The sequence below is a fragment of the Podarcis gaigeae genome (genome assembly GCF_964106915.1).
Source record: "Podarcis gaigeae genome assembly, chromosome: 8".
NCBI lineage: Eukaryota > Metazoa > Chordata > Lepidosauria > Squamata > Lacertidae > Podarcis > Podarcis gaigeae.
The window spans coordinates 19,029,957-19,051,976 of NC_139684.1; the positions used below are offsets into that span (position 1 = coordinate 19,029,957).

General features: G+C 44.6%; 2 protein-coding genes across 3 annotated transcripts in view; one reads left to right on the forward strand and one right to left on the reverse strand.

Annotated features, from left to right (window-relative positions):
• The window catches only part of LOC310850864 (uncharacterized protein C1orf159), a 33,159-nt gene extending 22,637 nt beyond the window's left edge, over positions 1 to 10,522 (reverse strand). The window contains exon 1 of the mRNA XM_083752880.1: positions 10,436 to 10,522. The gene's annotated coding sequence lies outside the window, so the exon portion shown is untranslated. The remainder of the gene's footprint in view (positions 1 to 10,435) is intronic.
• A 259-nt stretch (positions 10,523 to 10,781) lies between these two features.
• The window catches only part of TTLL10 (tubulin tyrosine ligase like 10), a 209,092-nt gene continuing 197,853 nt past the window's right edge, over positions 10,782 to 22,020 (forward strand). Inside the window, exons 1-2 of one of the 2 annotated variants that reach the window (XM_083752480.1) lie at positions 10,782 to 10,874; positions 16,729 to 16,876. In XM_083752480.1, coding sequence (XP_083608606.1) covers positions 16,739 to 16,876 — 138 coding nt within the window. In that variant the 5' untranslated portion in view covers positions 10,782 to 10,874; positions 16,729 to 16,738. The remainder of the gene's footprint in view (positions 10,875 to 16,728; positions 16,877 to 22,020) is intronic. The other variant, XM_083752481.1, reaches the window with a different exon arrangement.

Genomic DNA, 22,020 nt, shown 5'->3' on the forward strand with positions numbered 1-22,020 from the left:
AAAGCATCTATCTTCAGCAACGTACAACAAAAAAATCCCTCGAAGCCACAGCATGTGTAATCTATGTAACTAACTGCTGTTGGAATGACCGATGCACCATCAGCAATCAGACTCACTGGTTTGAGCTAGGAACCTCCGTTTCCCAGCCTCAATGCTCATAATGGCACTTATCACCCAGACAATGCATTTATGAGGAGCTTTTCACAGCTGCAAATTATTATACTAAAAATTAGGATATCTGCCCCAAGGCTGTTTCATCAAGGACAGGACACTGGATTTATCTTCATTTGCAGAAGAACTGATATGCCTCTCTCTTTGACTGAACTGTTTTGTTTTTTTCACTCTGTTGGAGCCTATATTTTGTTAAGGGACGTGTTAACTGCTGGGGGACCAGCATGCCTACTGGAACTGCTCAATGTCAGCTTGGCCTCAAGATTCACTTCACAGCATCACACTGGATAAATCCAATGAGAGGGCTCCTTAGAACGTATTGAACACTTCCAGAGTGATCAAAGGGCTATGATATACACAATTCTCAGTCATTCTTACCTCACACCTATGGAGTCAATAGTCCAGTCAGTTTCTCAGAAGTTCTGTGCCTCAGTGGGCGGATGCCCCTTTTAAAGCTTCCCCCCAATGGAGCCAGATTCCAGATTTCTTTGTAGCCTGGGATAAGGAAATGGAGCCTGTTTTATGGCACCCAAAACAGCTTCTTCCAGCTAACCCTGGGATCTTGACAAAGGGATAGGGCCACTGCTCCATCACCTCCTGGGGGAAAGGCTGTAGCTCAGTGGTAGAACATTTGCCTTGAATGCTGAAGATTGCATTTTCAATCCCAGCATCTCCAGGTGGGGCTGGCAGAGACTTCTTGCCTGGAGAGCTGCAAACAGTCAATGCAGACTAGATGGCTATGGACCAGACTGAGCTAGACGGCCCAATGGTCCAACTCAGCATAAGGCAGCTTCCTAGGTTCCCCTTTATATATACTACTTGGGAAGCAGCCAGGATGTTCCATGAGGTCTCCAGGACCTGCAAACAGGCCAGCAACTTCTCCTTTGTCACCAAACCCACAGTTGGCCACTAATCCAGCCTGTTTCTTCCCAGCGGTTTCGACATTGGTAGTTTGTCCTCTTACTTGCTGTCGGGGTGCTGACTTGGCCCCCCGATTGTGGGTGCCCAATGACACCTGCGATGTAACATGATGTCATGACATCATGTTACATTGGCGCCACAGCAGCGCTTCCAGGGCCTCGGAGGTCGTGTTGGAGGCCTCGCGAGACCTCTGATGTCACTTCCGGTTTCTACCAGTGGTCACTTCTGAGGCTTTGCATGTAGAAACTGGAAGTCGTATCAGAGCCCCGTGGCATGAGTGTTGAGTACCTACCAAAAATTTGTGTGCGCCCTGGCACACAGGGATCCCTAGATTGGCACTAGTGCTGGCTGTCATTTTGGTTTGACTCACCAACTTCCCAGGCAGGTTCCTATACCCAGCAAAGAAGTCAGGGACTATGGAGGCCAAGAGATAGCAGCGTACCCAAGACCAACAAATAAACGTATGGTAGATTTATGATTGAAATGGGAGACTTCATGGACCATGGTTAAGCTCCAAGAACCATGCAGACAGAAGACATTGCCATTATTATTTATTAATTTATAGACTTCACCACTCTAAACTGGAGCAGTATATATACAGTGTATATGCTGTCCCAGTTATTCAGGGACCTATCCCAGGGGCCTTTCACAACAGACAGGCAAGAGGTGGGACATTCCCAACTGAGCCTATTTACTCACCCCAAGAGAAAAATGGCAGGATCTCCCTCAAACGTTACAGTTGTTCAGCAAAACGCATGAAGCCAACACAAGGTTACAGTTATTCTGCTATGCTAAGCAATCCTTCCTCCCCCTCCTAAAGTAGGTTTCGGTGATAGTGGCTGTAAAGATATCTAATGCTTCAGTATTTAAGCTGATTAAAATAAAGAAAAGACTGTCAAAGCAGGATATTAACTAGGATTGTCGCTCAAACAATGGTCTTTGAAGGCTCATCTATTAGGAGCAGACAAAAGGCACAATTCATTTGACTTGAAAAATAGCTGTTATTACCACCAGATTTTAAACTTGTTATTTAGCTGGAATTAAGCTGAAAATGAATCCTTTATGCACAAATCTCAATTCAGACCATCAGGAAAGCATCTTGGGCTGGCATGCTCCTTCCCCCCACTGACACCCCCGCAACACACTCACCCCATTCTCAGTGGCTCTAACCACACTTTGCTGAGACATCTGGATCCAGCAATAATGGTTTGCAAGTCCACTTCAAAACCATGATTTGGAGGTTAATGCTAACCACAGTTTGCCCTGCTCAGACACCACAGGAAGCTATGCTTACAGAAACGTGCAAATGGAGAATGAAACTGGTCCACCAAAAAGGGGAAATTCACAAGCCTATGGCTTGCTCCCAATCCTTTAAACAAAACTCAACACAAGTTGCTTCCTCACCGGCACTATTAAAACCACAAACCCACCCACCCCAAGCTTCTAACCTTACAGCAAAATTGGTACTATATGCCATGATAAGCTGAGTTTCTTCTGGACGCAGTACAAAAAGCACCAGCGAGCTAACTCTGCCCATCACCAGTTGCATCCAACTGCAGCCTTATCTGCTCAAGCTATGTCGGTGTGCAAGAAAACACCATAAGCCACATACAGGAAGAGCACTAGTCAAGTAATTCAGTCTTTCTCAGTCCATTTGAGCTTGGGGTGAGGTTTCCCGAGTTCACTGCAGCTTTTGTGTTCTCCCGCCCCTCTGCCAGCATCTTTTCCCACAAGTGACAATGCAGAGATCCTGGCAGACAGGCAGGTCCATACAAGCTGTGGGAAGCCAGGACTTGTGGACCGGTCATGAATCTCAATACTGGCACTAGAGGAACAGAGCAGGATGTTTCTGAACCCTCCCTAAAGAGAGACATTAAAATAAAGCAACAGGCTTGCAAGAACAATGCTCTTCCCTAATCAGGTGGGACAGGGCAGTTGGGATGCAGTGATGGCGGCAAGTTTGGAAGCAATAGGCTGCAGCTAGACTGCTAAGTGGGAAACCATATAACACCGACATCACCAGAGCTGAGAAAAGGGTGTTAGCTGCTGATTTGCTCCAGAGCCAAGTTTAAAAGTATTGCTGGCAACTTTCAAGGCCATACACAGATTAGGACCACGTTATCTGAAACAATGGCTCCACCTGTGTAGATCTACCTGCACACCACAGTGATCAGAAGAAGCCCTCTTGGTCCTGCCTCGTCCTGCTGATCTTTATCTAATGGCCACTTGGAGACAGGCTCTCTCCGCTGGCACCCCCTTTGCAGAATGGACTCTCTCTCGATATCTGGGTGACAGAAGATATACAGTATTTCATTGACTAGTAAAAACTCCTCTTTGGTTAGATTTTCCTGGGCCTTTGTTACATTTTACCAGTTTTTACTGGTCCTTAGATACCGCAGATGCAATTTTAAAGAACCGTAATGCTGTTTCATATGTTTTAGACTAGAGGATCATCTGCTGAAAAGGTTTATATTCTGCCAGGAGTGTGTAGGCTATTAAGAGTACATGTTTCCACAATGATGAATTTATGTCTGTTTTAAACTTTTTTTGGTATTCATTTATGAAATTCATTCATTCATTTATGAAATAGTATCCAAATATTTTTCTAAAAACAAATAAACAAGTTTTGTTGCGCACCACATTGTTAACTTGTGGTTTAAAAGCAGCGTATAAATTATTTTAGCAATAGATATATTTAACCGGCCTGTGCCTTTGGCAGGAGAGGAAGAAGGGGCCACCTACCTCAAGGTCCTATTCCTCACTGGAACTTTATTCACACATACTTTTCATAGCATCCTGTGCCAGGAGTGCCAACTTCAATAAAATATTGGGGGGGGGGGGAGAGCCAGGTAAGCCCCACCCCATAAAATCGATCACATGACATGGTGCATGCACACCATTTGAATGGCAATGCCCATCAACTTTTGGGGGGACCCAGTCCTATTAAATATTTTATTGGGGGGACTGAAACCCCCTTGGCCCCTAGGAGTTGGCTCCTGTGTCCTGTGCTCTCACATCTCAAGTTGCCCCACAGCTCCTACTTTAAGCCCCCACAAGGGGGGGGGGGGATCACATCATCAAACCATCGCAACCTTCTTCTCTCAAACTTTTCATTGTCATTTCTTAACCTTCATCCTTCTATTCAGAATTCATCACCTTCGACAATTAGACCAGCTTCACCTTAAATGTCAACTGTGTCGTCTTTCTTCTCTCCACTCACAAATCCAACACAGCCTGCTTGTCATTTTACCTTCAGAGTCTATCTCCCACTTTAAAGCTCAACTCCTCTGTGAAGTCATTCCACACAAACCCTTAGTTTTTGTAAGAGATGCAGGGGGCACTAAGACCACATATGGGTAACGGAACAGTATGCATATATATATATCCTCCCCCTCCATTGACTTTTCAATTTTCAGCTCTTTGGGGAAGGGATTTTTCTGTGTTCATTAATCTGTATAAGTGCCATGCACTGTGATGGCATAATAATGGCATGCATTTTACACAGCAGGGTCACAGAGTTACACTCGTGTCCTGTTTGTGGGCTTCTGGTTAATCACTCTGAGAAAAGAAAGCTGGACTAGATAGGCCTTTAACCTGTTCTTGTGCATAAGGGTTTTCTGGCTATATCTGAGAAACACAGGCTCTTGTGGGTTTTTTAAAACCCACACACCCTCACATAGGGAAATGGAAGTAGGAAAACGGATATAAATTAGGGTCACTAACAGAATAGCATCTTAGGCTGTAAAACGTGACATGCAGGAGTCGATAAAACCTGCTGCTAAGAGCAGAATAGAAAGCAATAAAATTGGCAGCAAATGGTTTTTTTTTTAAAGTTATTTTAAAAAGTTCAGAAGTTGCAAGGAAAGTCAAAGAAAGAAGAATGTACAGGTCCACCCCATTATCCAAGATAGTGCCCAGAGTAATGAGGTTTCTTGGGCCCAGGCAAAATAAAAGCAGTAAGGTTGTTTCGGAAGTCTTGAAGAAAGCATTGCAGCAGACAATAGAAACCCAAGGCTTGACTATTGGGAGCATGAACACCACCTTTGCACTTCAGGGCTTTCTCATTAGCAGAACCTGGTCCACTTTGTGTGAAATAAAGGTTCAAAATAATAGAGTAAATGTAGGGCAGATCCTCAAACCCTTTTCAATTCTTGAGCTTTCGAACACACACAGTCAATGTGTTCTCAAAATTTTCCAGGGCTGACCGTAGACAGTTTTGTACCTTAAAGGAAAAGTTCTCTCCCTCCCTCTCACACGCACACTGCAGAAAGAGGAATGTCAGACTTTCTGTAGAAATCACTGCCTAAAGCAACTACAGTGGTACCTCGGGTTACATACGCTTCAGGTTACATACGCTTCAGGTTACAGACTATGCTAACCCAGAAATAGTACCTCGGGTTAAGAACTTTGCTTCAGGATGAGAACAGAAATCGTGCAGGAGGCCCCATTAGCTAAAGTGGTGCTTCAGGTTAAGAACGGACCTCCGGAATGAATTAAGTACTTAACCCGAGGTACCACTGTTCTTCATGCTAAGGTCTACAGTGAACAGCGCCATTTATTTCACCAAGTTCTAACCCTTAAGGTTGTGATCAGAGTGTAGAGCCTCAGCAATGATGATCTGTGTTGGAAATTTGGTCGCCATATCCTAGGTGCATCCAGTAAGACACAGGAACACAGGAAGCTGTATTATACAGAGTCAAGAGACCATTGATTCATCCAGCTCAATACTGTCTGTACTGACTGGCATCAATTCTCCAGGCTTCAGATTGGAGGCTCTCCCAGCAGTAACTGGAGATGCTGGGGATTGAACTTGGAACCTTCTGCATGCAAGGCAGATTTCCTACCACTGAGCTACTGTCCTTCCCCAAAGAATGTTCCCATGGCTCTGCCATTGTTTCAGGGCAGCTAGGTCTCTCGGCTAAGTTTCTAGACAAGAAAACACGTAGGACTGACAGGGCTTTACTTGCCAAAACACAGTGAGATGACTCAGCCATTGGCATTTTGGAAACTTCTGCCATCTCGAGAAGGGGTCATCTCCACTTTTTTACAGTTTGGCAACAGTTGCACAGCTTGCTCTGCTGGTAGCTCTAGCCAACTTTGACTCATCATGATTCTTGTACAGCTGCAGGAATTAGTGCAAACACAACCCAGAAAAACTCAAGACTATGTGGGACTTACAAAATGCACACAGTACAGCAAGAGTTGCAGACGCAGAGAGAATACCAGACTCTAAAGCTCCATCTAGATAGTTCAACCTTCTTAAAAGGATTGAAACGCTTGAAATATGCCTGGCTAGGACTTATCAGACAACAGGATATTGCAGAGAAAGGCTCAGAAGTCAGAGAAGCCAAGAAAATTCAAGGCTGTCACAGCCCCTCTCTTAACTCAAAGTTTGGAATCCTTTTCCTGCCAGAAATGCAATGCTTCTCCACCCACCCCTCTATTTCTTGCTGGGCCTTGCATTGTTTGCTAAATATACAAACAAATTTTCCTTCATCAACACCTTCAAGAAGTTTGAATGACATCCCCTGCCCATTCCAGGAATCTGACCAATTTATTATTTAAGGCACCATGCCCATTCCTCTCCCCTTTGGACAGCCTTGCTTCCAGGAGTAATGGTGACTTATTTCAGTTTGGTGTATTAAATTACACAGCTGTCTTTTATGTAATAGTCATTTAAATAATAATAATAAAAAACCTCTAGCTGCCATAGCTGGATGAAACTTTTGCTACAGGACATCCCCAATACGAAAGGTTTCTCTATCCAGGGATGGAGACATACAAAACAAGGAAACAGAATCAAGGCGCAGCAACCCCCAGTTCTGCTCCAGATCATTTTTCATAGAATCACAGAATTGTAGAGTTGGATGGAATCTAGTCCAACCCCCTGCAATGCAGGAATCTCAATTACATCATACATGACAGATGACCATCTAACCTCCGCTTAAAAACGTCCAAGGAAGGAGAATCCAGCACCTTGTCCATTCCATTGTTGAGCAGCTCCTACTGTCTTAAAGGTCTTCCTGATGTTTAATTGAAATCTCTTTTCTTGTAACTTGTAGCCATTGGCTATCACATCTCCTCTTAGTTTCCTCTTTTCCAGCATAAACATACCCGGTTCCCTCAACCATTCCTCATAAGGCTCCAGGTGTGGTCTGATCAAAACAGAATAGAGTAGTAATATTCATTCATTCATTGAATTTATAAACCGCCCTATACCCGGAGGTCTCAGGGCGGTTCACAAAAAAAGATCACAATACAGTGGTACCTCTGTTTACGAACTTAATTTGTTCTGAAGGTCCGTTCTTATCCTGAATCCATTATTAACATGAGGTGCGCTTTTGCCAATGGGGCCTCCCACTGCGCGCGCGCCTTTGGCGCGCAACTTCCACTCACATCTCGGGGCAAAGTTTGCTTCCAGGAGACCTACTTCTGGGTTAGCAGAGCTGGTTACCTGAAGCGTTCGCAAGGAGGATGGTATGTAACAAGAGGTATTACTCTATATAAAATCTAAATCAAAACAATAATCCAATAACGCGCCCCCCCCCAAAAGAGCCACATTTAAAAATATTACTTCCCTTGATCAGGACACAATACTTCTGTTGATGCAGCCTAGAATAGCATTAGGTTTTTTGCTGCTACATCACACTATTGGCTCATGTTAAGCTTGTAGTCTACTAAGATCCTTTTCACATGTACTACTGGCAAGCCAGGTGTCCCCCCATCTTATATTTTTATAGCTGGTTCTTCCTGCCTAAATGCAGACTCTTACATTTGTCCCTATTGAAATTCATTTTGTTCATCATTTTGTTGTTTCTTTCACTGGATAATTTATGCTTGTCCTGCTCAATAAGGAAGTCACGTTTATAGTCCTCATGGGTACAGGGGTAAAACTCCAAAGCACAGATGCTTCCACTCACCTATGTAAGATGCTCGGGTCTCATCAAGCAGTTCAAAAATTAAGGAACCTTCGCAGCAGTTTCCATTTTTATTACACATACCTCAAACACACCCCAATTAGCAGGAAAAGGAAGAATTGTATATATGCAGCTCAGAACATGAAGCTTTTTCAGAACAGTACTCAGTAGCTGTGAGAGTTCCCATGACACACCTAAAAGCATTACTGAATTGAAGGAATGAGAAAATTTGCAACAGCCGCTGCCAACTTTATCTATAGATGCAGAGTACAGGCTGTATTGTCTAGTTGCTCACATATCCATTACATTCTTTGCCTGCTGCATGCACATGGTACCAGGTAATTTTCTCCACAAGCACACTACCAAAATGAGCCAGTTAATCTTTTGAGATGCCATGTGTTGCTTTTCTGCAACAAAGAAACATGAAAATGCTCTTTTATACTAGGCCAGACTATCTGTCCATCTTGCCCAGTATTGTCCGCTCTGGCTAGCAGCAGCAGCTCTCAGGCACTTTCCCGTCACCTGATCATTTAAAAGTCAAATTAATAAGGGAGCCCAAGATATGTCTCTCTGTAAAAATCAGATGCCAGAGCCCAGATACTCCCCGCCCCACTTTAATAAGGAGTAAAGACATTCCCACTTATTTATCATAAATTAAATTCAGATGGGGGGAGTGAACCCACAACAAACACCATGCAAAACTATTCTTACAATGGTGAACTTGAGCCAGTCACTATCTCAACCTAACCTTCATTATAAAGCTATTCTGAGGACAAAAGGTACCTCACCTTGTATGCCTTGGAAGAAGATGGGATATTAAGTGGAATTATAAAATAAATAATATTCTCCTTATTTGAACTTGCTTGTTTTACAGTCCCACATACTGTACTTCTGTTTAGAGTGTCTGTAGGGAGCCAGACATACAGGTGTGAGGCCTAAAACACTCTCCCTTTTGAGGGGAGCTTCTCCTCATTTTGATAGGTGAGTAGGTGGGTCAACCCTGAGATCCAATATTGGGCCATTCTCTTTGTGAGAGACTAACTCCTTTATTAAATATATTCTTGAAGGCCATGTCCTCACAAAGCAACATACAACCCAGAGCAGGGCAAGTTATAAAGATATGGCACCCACATTGCCAAGCACAGAATAAAACTTTTAACAAGCTGCTCTGTAACTCGCAGGCTAATTAGAATCTCAAGTTAAATACAGCACTGAAGAGGAAGGTCTCCAACGCTAACCTAAACAACAGGCTAGACACAGCAAGGTGAGGACCTCGGGTCCGGGATCACCATCAAGAAGGCCCCACTTCTTGTGCACAACTGACCTTAAGGGTAGGTACTGAAGGTCCCCTGACTCAGGTCGGCAGCGGGGAGTATCCAGTCGGCAGGTCTAACTAGGCCCACCAGACTTCCTCATTTGGTCCATGAGGTGACAGGTGTGCACCAGTTAAAGCTATAGTTCAGTGGAAAAGAGAGGGGGCAGCTGGTTGGCGGTATATGCAAAACTCCATATGATGATAACAATGATTTATTATGTACACCCCACCCATCTGCAGGCTGTCCTTCAAATCACCCCCAAAACTAGCCCACTTCTTTCTCCAACCCCCCATAGTATCTATCAAGGTGCGTATGAAAACAAGAACCAAGTTTCATAACAAATACAGACGGGAACCTTCTGTCCCAAATATTTAACAAGTCAAGAGGACACTGTCCCATAAGGATGGGAGAGCAAAGCTTCACCTTTGGTCCCTAAAAATATACAGGTGCCAAAATGCTCCTGGCAAAATACCCCACTCCTCCCAAAAAAACCCCAACCGTGTGTATGTTCACAGAAGTATCGAGACTCCCCCAAATGTGTGTGTGTGTGTGTGTGTAGGTGGAGGTCAGGGTTAGATAATAATAATAGTTTTTATTTATACCCCACCCTCCCCAGCCAAGGCCGGGCTCAGGGCGGCTAACAAGCAATAATAAAAACAGGTTGAATGAATACAACTTAAAAACAAGATTAAAATACAACATTAAAATATTGAAACATTAAAATATTAAAATATTAGCCCAAATGCATAGAGGAGGGGAGGAAATCGTCTAGACTAGACTCCCCCAAATATATGGGAAGGGAAAGGGGGGCAAAGCTAGATACCCACAAATGTCTGTCTGTGGGAGGTGGGGTGGAAGGGTCAAGTTAGATCCCCCAGACGCCTATGTGGGGGGAAGTCAATGCAGGTGACGTCAAGGCGAGATTCCACCCGACCTCCCCACCTCCCGACCCCCCGAGCAGGAGGCGCCACTGCCTGAGCCTTCCATGCTCGCTGAGGGACAACAGGGGACCCTCCTCCAGTTCTTCAGGGGCTCTACCTTCGGAGAGGAGGAATGGGGGGAAACACGGGAGACAAGCCCCGCCCACCCGCGCCCCTTTCCCGGCCTCACCTGAGCGAGCGGACCCAACAGCCGTTGGCAACAGCCGACTCCAACCGGCTCCCTTTCGTACCCCCCGCCCTGAGGCGGCGCCCTGCCCCGCTCCCTCCCGCTCCTCTCTGGGATTTGTAGTCCCGCTGGGGCCCTACGGCCCGCCTGCGTAGCTGGAGCCTCCTGCTCCTCGAGAACTACACCTCCCATCAGCCACCGCGCTTCCGTGCCTCACCTCGTCCAGGTAAACGCGCTTCGCCTGCCCCACTTCCCCTCTTTCTACCGCGGCGCCTCTTGGGAAGTGTAGTTTCCAGGCGAGAATGAGACGCCGCCGTTGAATGCAGCCCTGGACTACAACGACCAGAAATCCTTCCGGGTAGAGAGGCCATCTTGAGCGTTGCTAGGACACGGAGACGCCCCTGGAAGAGGTGGCGGTAGTATTTGGAGGAGGAGGGATCAGGTGAGAGAGAAAGATTATTTTGAGGATGGGGGAATAGGTGTTAATTTTTAGGGGTGGGGGTCCACGAAGATCCCTATGCACATACGTTCCATATAGAAAAAGCTATTCTTAATTAAAAATAATAGTACTAAATTATGTTGACATATATAATCATTATTTTTATGTTTTCAATATTACATGCTAAGCAAAACAAAAAAATTCCTTCCAGTAGCACCTTAAAGACCAACTATGTTAGTTCTTGGTATGAGTTTTCGTGTGCATGCACACTTCTTCAGATACCAACGAAAGCTCATACCAAGAACTAACATAGTTGGTCTTTAAGGTGCTACTGGAATGAATTTTTTTGTTTTGACTATGGCAGACCAACACGGCTACCTATCTGTAACATGCTAAGCAGTTAAGCAGAAACAATAGCACTGTATTCTTATCATTATTATTAACAAAAATATTCACTATGCAATTATGCAAACATAAACTGAGTAATTTATTCCACATTACAGTACAGACTCATTCAGTTGAATCGTAGAAGATTGTTCCCTTTCCTTAACTAAGGCAGAAGGGAAATGAAACACAGTTCTAATTCACCTTTAAGCACACTGAAAAGAAAAAGAGAGAGAAGAGGTGGGGGAACAAAGCTGCAAAGTATTTGAAAATCTCAGATTGGTCCGTTCACATATCTGCAAACTTCTGTCTAAACAAACTAACATACAAGCAGTCTGTGTAATACTAGTGCAGTGATAAATTTTGCATTTATTGCTCCACCCACTGTTGACTCTAGCCCTGCCCACTGCTGTCAAGTGGCCCCTGGAAGATTGCCCAAGATGGGAATGTGGCCCTTGGTGTGAAAAATGTTCCCCACAAAGTTTTACTCAGAGTACACCAATTGAAATTAATGAACCTAATTTAGTCGTGGCCACAAATTTCAGTGGGTCTACTCCTGAGTAGCACTAGTGTTGAATACATCGCATAACACACAATCAATACCCATCCTCCATCAGCTGGTTAGCAAATAGAATTCCACTGCCCAGCTGGCTTTGCAGCTAAAGCTCCCTCTTTGGTTTTGCACCGCTCAAAGACATCTCAACATGAAACCCTGATTCTTATTATATCCAGGAATGGGTGGAGAGAAGCCACAACAGTGTTTTGATGTCACCGAAGAATCAAAGGCTGCTTTGATTTGATAGAAACCTTTGATTTTTGTAGGGTGGTGTGGTGTGAGGAAGGGAAAAGGTGAAGAGTCTTAAAGCCAGTGGAGAGAATAGGGAATCCCCTTCTTTCCTGTAGCTTGGTCCAACAAAACACAACTTCTCCTGAAGACAAAAGGGTTTAACATGCAGCTCTTTACACTGTTATTACTGAAGCTCGCTGTTTTCAGCACTGATTTTCATTTTTGGGGGGGGGAAAGAGAGGTGTTCTGAAAAGGCCAATTGGCAGGTGACAACATTTCTATATGGATGCCCCTTTAAGAATAATTATAATAGTTATAATAAAGTGACAAAGAAATAACAATTCTTTATCACCCATAAAAGGTGGCTCTGTAAAGTATAATGGAAGCCCCTTATTTTTAGAATGATAGCCATGGCTACCAAACAGCTCCCCCAAAATGTCAACCCTCTTTTGAAGACAAGGGGACAGAGACTAAGATATGGCATGACCAAAAAGTGAGAAAGGTCTGGACTGCCACCTTCTGAGAGGGCTGGCAATTTGGATCCACCAGCTGGTTCAATAGGAGGTAAAGTTGCCACCCTTCTTGGTTTCAACCTCCATCCTCAGGGTCTCCAGTAAGAAACAAGGGAGCAGCCTGCTTTTTAGTTGGCTCAAGTATTTGGAGACTAGTTCTGTCCCTGTGTTTATCAGGCTACACCCCTGAACCACAAAGTAAAGCCATGTTCTCCCTCCTGACTCACCATCTTGCCATACGTACACTACTAGGATGTGTTCCTACCACACAGGCCTCACCTGCTCACTTCTGAGCCTCAGGAGACATGACAACTAATTGGCCATTGAGCCAATGACAGGATTCTGTGAAAACAAAAAAATTCCTTCCAGTAGCACCTTAAAGACCAACTAAGTTAGTTCTTGGTATGAGCTTTCGTGTGCATGCACACTTCTTCAGATACACTGAAACATAAGTTACACTGCATGCACACGAAAGCTCATATCAAGAACTAACTTAGTTGGTCTTTAAGGTGCTACTGGAAGGAATTTTTTTGTTTTGACTATGGCAGACCAACACGGCTACCTATCTGTAACAGGATTCTGTGAGCACCTCAGCAACATTGCCTAGACCATGGGCCGGCAAACTGAGACCCACAGGCCGGATGAGGCCCAATTGCCTTCTAAATCCGGCCCGCGGATGGTCCGGGAATCTCCGCGTGGACTGTCAGCATGTGGATCGCCAGTGCACAAGCGTTCTTCTCCTCTCCCTCCCTCCCTCTCCCTCACACAGCGGTGGCGCCTCCTCCTCCCTCCCTCCTTCTGGCTTCTTCCCGCCCTGCCTAGAGGAGGAAGGGGGCTGGGCTTTGTTGGTGCCAGCCCCTCTCCAGAGCCCTTTCGCGCTCCGCTCATCATCCCTCCACTGCCACTACCAGCCCCTGCCGCTCGCAAGACACAGGATCCGTGGTTGGCTGAGTGCCCCTATTAAGCAGCCGCCATTAAAAGCAGCCCCTTTCCAGAGCCCTTTCGTGCACCGCTCATCGTCGCTACCTATGTGCAGTGTGCTTAGGAATTTGTTCACCCCCCCAAAAAAAATATAGTCTGCCCCCACAAGGTTTGACTGACAGTGGACCGGCCCCCTGCTGAAGAGGTTTGAGGACCCCTGGCCTAGACTAAGGTGCTAGGGCAGAGTGAGTAGCAACTATATAAGACCAATACACAATTGGTGCTTGAGTCTTGGTGGGTCAGTAACGGCACTACTGCCTTCTGGCCATCTCTGGTGGCTGCACTGTAAATATCAGAGCACCACATTGATGCTGGGAGTATTCAGGAGTGGGAAGCCTTTTTTTCCAGCATGAGGGCCACATTCTCTTCTGGGCAACCTTCTAAGGGCCGCATGTCAGTGATGGGCAAGACTAGAGGTAAAAGTGAATATAAATATGACCATTATATAGTAGGCTATTATTTATTTATTCGATTTATGTACAGCACCTTAGCTAAAGATCCCAGGGTGATATACAACATTAAGAAAGAAGACAATTTCTCAGCCTTTGGGCTAATATCAAGTCCAGTGAAGAAGATAATTTGCACAGCATAATGATAAAATAATGGTAATAACTTTTCCCCCGCCCCCATTTAGCAAGCCATAGATTATTTAATGGTTGAATGGTTGGGTAAAGAGGAATGCCGCCTAAATCCATGTAATGATGCTCCCAGGAGAGCCTCTTTGGGGAGGGCATTCCACAGATGGGGAGCCACCACCAAAAAGGCCTGCTCTTGTGTTGTTACCCTCTGAACTTCTCATGGAGAGTGGGAGACATAGAGAAGAACCTTGGATGATAAGCACAGGGTCTGGGTCAGTTTGTATAGGGAGAGGCCTGAGGTCCTGAGCCGTGTAAGACTTAATAGGTCAGCACCAGCAGTTTGAATTGGGCCCGGGAACTAATTGGCAGCCAGTGCAGTTGGGCTGGTATCCGCGTTATATGCTCAAACTCTCTTGTTCCGGTGAGCAACCTGGCTGTCAAATTTTGCACATGAAGTTTCTGAACTGTTTCCAGAGGCAGCCCCACATATAATGCATTGCAGTAATCCATTGACTAGCTTGTATGCACAGACTCCTCTTTACCCTGCATCCAGCAACCAAGAGGCAGTATCAGAGTTGAAGGGCACGTTGCAGGCAGGCAAAAACAACTGAGGTGGGACTTAGGGCCAGAGAGGGATGTGGTCAAGGGAGTCTCCAGTTTTGAGGGCAGAAAGGCTGGGTTGTGAGTGGGGGAAGCACTTGCAAGCACCTTTGCAAACATCAGCCAGAACCATGGAGCACGGGAGCTGGTTTGTTTCTTGTTTAGCAATCAGCTTGAAAATTGTTTGCTTGTTTTTTTGTCACATCTCTGTAAATGAAATGACTTGAGACTCACTTTTACTGAGAGAGAGAGAGAGAAATAAATAAATAAAAATTAAAATTGGAGGGGCCCAGCATATCCACTCTGTTAAGGCTGCTCAACTTTCATGCCTACTTGGTAATCCAGCCAGACATTTGGAGAAAGCCGTTAAAATCTTGGAAGAACACACACTGTGACATTTTTACAAATATTTTAATAGACTAGGTTATTGGTCTTGTGCACTACTGAGCGAAATTTTAATTATCTGTGTAATGAGGCTAGGACAGATTTAAGTGCTTCCCTGCCTGTCTTTTCAAAAACGGTAGTCATTTGTTCCCGCATTAACAAGCAGCAAAGGACTTCACTTCTGCTCCGATCATGGAGTCATTTCAATAGGATTCAGATTATGGCTCTTCCTTCCCAGAGATGCCCCCCCCCCGCAAAGTAGGAAAGGGCAAATTTGTTCATTTTGGTGTCTCACTTTGCCAGTCTAAATATGAGTCTTCCTCATTTCTGCATCAGTTTGCAAGTTACTTTTTTTTTTAAGTCCTCATGAAAATTCATCAGCATTTTAGTGTGAATTTTTCCTAATATACACGTTAGTATGTAATTTCCCCTAATGTGTACATTCACGCAAAGTGATTTTTCCCTAATGGGATGCATTTTCATATGTTGCTTTCATTAATATAAGCATTTTTATGAACACTTTACCCCAGTGTGTACATTTTTGTACCCATTACTTTGCTGGAGAGAAGCTTGAATTTTGAAGGATGGCTGTGTTTCAGTTTGTGTATTGTTTTGGAATGTGTGAATTAGGTTGTTTCACCTTAAACTGTACACTGAGTCAAATTTCTCATTCAGCACTACCCAAAAACAAACATGATCTCCCTCCACTGTCAGAGGTAGTTCAGGCCATTACCATTCTGTGCACATTCAAAGTACCCACGACTGCATGTCGTGGGTACTTTGAATGTGGCATAATAATAATAATAATAATAATAATAATAATAATAATAATAATAATTTATTTATACCCCGCCCATCTGGCTAGGCTTCCCCAGCCACTCTGGGCAGCTTCCAAGAAAATATTAAAATACTGTAATACAACATAGTTATTGAATTACTACACTATGTAGTAGTGATTTCATTAAAACCCACAGATGCTTTAAAGATCATTAGGGTCTTGACTGCCTTTCATATCCAGGTGAAAAAGATGGTGCCTAATACTTAAATATACAGAATCCAATGCAGTAGTCTTTGTCCACCTAAACATGTACAGTAATTCATACATCCAACATTGGTCCCACTGGACAGAATGAAGTAGGGAAAGTTGGCATTTAGAGGTGAATATCTCACTTAAATTACAGGCAGAGTAATTTCTTGGTGGAAAAACTTAGAAGTTCATTTTTTATTTCAACACATCAAAGAAAAAGTCATAAAAAGGGGGCGTAACTGTGCAGAGCTAGCTTATACACACTCCAACATTGTGGGGTTACAATGACCTGGAATGCAATCCCCCTGCAAATTGGGGGTTGCTTGCATACCTCTGAATATTAGTCACTGGGAATGGCAGGTGGAGAGAATGCTCTTGCTCTCAGGACCTGCTTGTGAGCTTCCCATCGACATCTTGTTGACATTCTGAAACAGGACTAGATGGGCCTTTGGTTTGATCCATCAGAGCCCTCCCTGTGTTCTCGTTTCCTTATGAGGTGGACCACTCTAGGAAGTAGTCTTCCAAAGTCTTCCAAAACTTGGTTGCGGTGGAATTAAAATGTGAATTTCTGGCAAATGACCATTTGAACTTCTTTGTACGGAAGGTACAAAAGAATGATGGCATCGGGAAGGAAGAACAATTACTGTGCTTTCACAGTAACTCTTGAGGAATCTGATGATGAAGGGAAGGAGAAAAGAACAGATACTGAGAGCATGCAGGAGGCTTTCGAGAAGTTCAGAAGACGGCGGCAGGTAAGGGTGAACAGTGTTGCGGCTTGCACAAAGGCATTGAGATCATTTGCCTGAATGTTGCTGGCTTTCTGCTAGGCATCAGAAAGCAACAAATGCTCACCTGTTAATGTTTGATATTAGCAGAAGAGGTCAAAACAGTGTAACCTTCCTATCTGGTTACAGTGATCTGTGCCTCATTCCTTTCTCGATTATTGTAATGTGCTATGCATGGGTTGCCTTTAAAGACCATTCAGAAACTTCAGTCGCTTCTGAATGCTTCAGCCACACTTCTTACAGTGGTGGGATTATAGGGCTCATACGTCTCTGCTCCCCCATCGCCACCTTTGTAGCAGCTGCAATGATGGCTTGGTTATTTCTGATCGCAATTCAAAGTGCTGGTTTCGAAAGCCCTAAGTGGAGGCAGCGATGTGGGTTTTCTGGAAAACATTGCCTTTGGAAATGTTCATATGCAAATTGGAGTAAAAGATTGTCTCATGCATTTTATGCCCAACTGATCACCTCGCTCTGCAGGAGAGGGCCTCCTGCAGATACCATCTTGTCAAGACTTTCATTCCATACAATGTAGGGATTAGGTCTTCAGCAAGCTGGCAACTGCCCTATAGAATGCTCTCATGTTATATATTAGAGAGATACCGGCCCTTTTGTTGTTTCAGAAGCTCTATTAGAAGACCTTCCTCTTGTGACAAATCTTTTGGGGGGAGATCTTTATCCCAATCTTCATCTGCTGTGCAATTGTTTTTATATATAAAATTCATTCTTTAATGTTTTAATTGCATTGTCTTATCATTTGTGTGTTTGCCACCCTGGGATCCTTTGGGAGGAACAGTGTGTTAAGATTTTGTGCACAAATGAATAACATCATTCTAGTTACAGGTAGGTAGCTGTGTTGGTCTGCCATAGTCAAAACAAAATTAAAAAAATCCTTCCTTATTGGTATGAGCTTTCGTGTGCATGCACACTTCTTCAGATACACTGAAACAGAAGTCACCAGACCCTTATATATAGTGAGAGGGTGGGGAGGGGTATTACTCATAAGGGTGGTGGGAATGGGTGATTGGCTGATAGGTGTGGTAAACCTGTTGACGACTGTTAATGACTGCAGTTGGTCTTACAGGAAGAAGCAATGGGTGAGATGGCTAAAAATAGCTATATCACGTATAATGAAAAAGAATCCAATGTCTCTATTTTTATTAAAATGCTTTTCAAGTGCTGTAGACAGCACAGCAGTTGTTACATAAAATGGTGGATTTCCTCTTTATCTATGGGCTGGTATGCTGGATCAGATGTTACATTTTACTTAGATCTATCCTGCTATGTATACCAGGAAGCCCTGTCCAATTCAGGTAGGTGCTGGAGGTGTAAAACTGTAAATACCTCTCTGAGACACAGGATGTGAGCATGTCCAGTGATACTTCTTTTTCATCAGAAGTTGTCATCCGTATCAATTTTGTATTGGCAAGATCCTTGAAATTTTCAGATGTTTGTGTAGTTTTAAATTGTATTTCTCACATGGAGATTAATGGTGGGACAACAAGAACGGATGTTGTGGGCCCTACTGATCACTAAGAGACTTATTATTTGAGCCTGAAAGGATAAATATCTGCTATTTCTTTTGCGATGGTTTGATGACATTAACACTCTTGTTACAATTGAGCACGTTTTATATAAACACCAACTCTTGGATACATAATTGGACATTTAGATGGCATATATTGATCTATATGTGTAAACTAAGATGGATGTGTTGATGTTTAAATGTATTGTCAATGTAAGCTGAGGGTTATTCCTCCCCCCCATTTTTAAAAATAAAACATGTGCAATAAAAATCAATGATAATATTAGTTTTAAAGATGCATAGCAGGAAGCAAGAGAGTGCCCTCCTTCCCTGCTCACCTGGTGTGCCCACCCTGCCTCCAACACTGCTGACTGCTCATATGTGGGTGTCAGCATTTGAGCAGGACCTCAGGAACAGCCTTGCAGGAAGAGGCGTCTCTGACCCAGTGGAGGCTGGTCCATTAAGGTGGATACTACTACCAACAAAACACTAAAATACAATAACCTATTAAACATTAAAAGCTTCCCTAAACAGGTCTGCCTTTAGATGTCTTCTAAAAGTTTGGTGGTTATTTTTCTCTTTGACATCTGGTGGGAGGGCGTTCCACAGGGCGGGCGCCACTACCAAGAAGGCCCTCTGCCTGGTTCCCTGTAACTTGGCTTCTCGCAGCGAGGGAACCGCCAGAAGGCCCTCGGTGCTGGACCTCAGTGTGGTGTGGCATCTGTGGTGGGTGCCATGGAGAGGGATTCCTGAAATATATTGTTACATGCCACCCCACCCTCCAAGCAGTGAGAGGCGCAAGGGATCTCAAGCGCATCACCCAGGGTTTGGTTTCCTTGGAATGCAAGTTAGCAGAAGGTGTGGTGTCTTTAGGGCCTATGACTTTATTTCCACATACAGTGGACGCTCGGGTAGTGAGCATGATCCATGAGGGAAGCGCGTTCTCAACCCGCAGCGCCGTGTTTGTGCACATGCGGTTGCAATTCAGCGCCTCTGTGCACGCGCAAAGCGCGATTTAGCGCTTCTGCGCATGCACAAGTGCCGAAACCCAGCAGTAACTCATTCCAGTACTTCTGGGTTTGGCGCGGTGCGCAACCCGAAATCGCGCAACCTGAAACGTCTGTAACCCCAGGTATGACTGTAGATACAAACTGAGCATCCCAGCACGGAGCAAAAAACATTGCTCTCTGCCTGCAGTTTCTAGCATTTAGCTTTTCATCTCTCTCTCTCTCTCTCACACACACACACGACCACCAACTCTGGCTATTGTTCTTTTCCCTACCTAGGATTGCATGGCCTCTCGCAGGGTGAACACAATGGGGTGGAATGTCTCCCCCCCCCTTTCTCTGGCACTTCCTTGACAAACGGACTAGTTTGGCAGGCTTCCTCTTACATATTCAGCCCCCACAGGTATTTTGTTGTTGTTGTTTAGTCGTTTAGTCGTGTCCGACTCTTCGTGACCCCCTGGACCAGAGCACGCCAGGCATTCCTGTCTTCCACTGCCTCCTGCAGTTTAGTCAAACTCATGCTGGTAGCTTCGAGAAGACTGTACAACCATCTCGTCCTCTTCTCCTTGTGACCTCCATCTTTCCCAACATCAGGGTCTTTTCCAGGGAGTCTTCTCTTCTCATAGGTTGAAGGTTTGGAAGGGAACCCAGGGTTCCATCCAGACTGACTGGCGCCCCCCCCCCCAATCATAACAATAACACTACATACAATAACACTACCCCGTTTCTCAGCTTACAAAGTTTTAGACAGCCATAAACTTCCAGGAACAAAAGCATCCCTTGATGCAAAGCATCCGTTAGAAGAAGAAGGAGAAGAAGAAGAAAATCTAAACAGGTTTATCTTAAGCCCCAAATGGTATTGTGCAACCGGACACAGATTGAAAAGATGGATATGGAAATAACCAGTTTAGTCCACTGAGAGAGACATTGCTGCGAGTGTGTACGATATTCCATTACCTGGTGCGAACATCCGCTGCATTTTAAGGATCCAGACAAGCTGGCTCTCCCCATTCATATTTAAGGAAAGAAAGTTTAATTCTTTTTTGATGCCTCCCAAGAGGTGAAGCTGTTGTCTTGATGCTGAAAACTCATCTCGGCACATAGTAATTCTAGGCATTATTAAAATTAATGATTGTTTTTCCTCCTTATAGATTTGTGCACCCGCTTGCAGATTAAAGCTCTGTGCACAAATTGTATTGGCTTGTCGTTTTACCTATAGATTTAATTGTGTGTCTTGGTAACAGCCTGAGTTGCTAATTAAGTCTGATGAAGATTATTCCTATATTAGTTTTCCCTTTGTGGCATTTGGTTTTAATTTTTGCTTAAAAGCAATTTTAACTGTTTCGGCCATGCCCTGCGTTTGACTGCTTCAATTGCAACCCGTAGCTGCACAGTGGATTAGGAAGGTAAAGTGGGGCAGTGCAGTGCAAACTAAGACACTATTGATGGGGTGGGATGGGTTTTGAGGAGAGATCTGGCAGTGGGAAGTGGGATGTAACCAGATGAAGGGGAAGATCTATAGCAAGTTGGAGAGACCTTTCAGGGACAGCAGATAGATGGCTAATCCAGCAAACTTTTAAAGGCTCAACTTCAAAAGCTCAATCTTTTAAAGGCCTTATAGCATTGAACCGCAGCATTAGAAGGGAACTTGGTGGTCATGTAGTCTAACCCTGCCTCCATAGTGCATGAAATATACTTGGAGTCGAGTGTGAATTTCATGCTCTTTATTCAGCTCATAGTAGTGAGGAATGCAAGTTCCCCTGAAATGTCTGCTTTATATACATTATTTATACAATGGGCACCATGTGATTGGCTAATTCCAGGATTCTCCTGTAGGCCAATCAGGTTGTGGCTTCACTTCCACCTGGAGTTAGATTGGGTGGCTCCTGTGGACCAATCAGAGTACTGCATTCTGGATCCTATTTTTCTAGGACCAATCAGACTGCTGCAATTTGGATCCTATTCAACTCAGTACATAACAGTACGAAAACAAACAAACCCAAAACCTTGTTGCGTCAGCATCCAGATAGCTGGTCACCCAGCTATAGCTTAGAAACAGGAAGGCAGCAAGGGTGTGGCACATCCTTGCATTTCTCCAGCCTTGGCTCAGCTGGAAGTAAACACTGGAGCGTAGAGGTTTGGAGAGACACAGTGGAAGCTGGCTGCGGTATGTGTTCATTCCCTCGCTGTGGCCATATAAGAGCCTGTTGGCAGGAAGGGAAGGGCAACTCAGCAGCAAGACAGGCGGGGAATGTAACTGGGGAGGCAGGCCCAAGGAAACTGCAGAAGGTTGTCTCCAACTAAGTTCTGCTCAGAGTAAGGTAAAGGTAAAGGGACCCCTGAACATTAGGTCCAGTCGTGGCCGACTCCGGGGTTGCAGCGCTCATCTCGCTTTATTGGCCGAAGGAGCCGGCGTACAGCTTCCGGGTCATGTGGCCAGCATGACTAAGCCGCTTCTGGTGAACCATAGTAGCGCACAGAAACACCGTTTACCTTCTCGCCGGAGCGGTACCTATTTATCTACTTGCACTTTGATGTGCTTTCGAACTGCTAGGTTGGCAGGAGCAGGGACCGAGCAACGG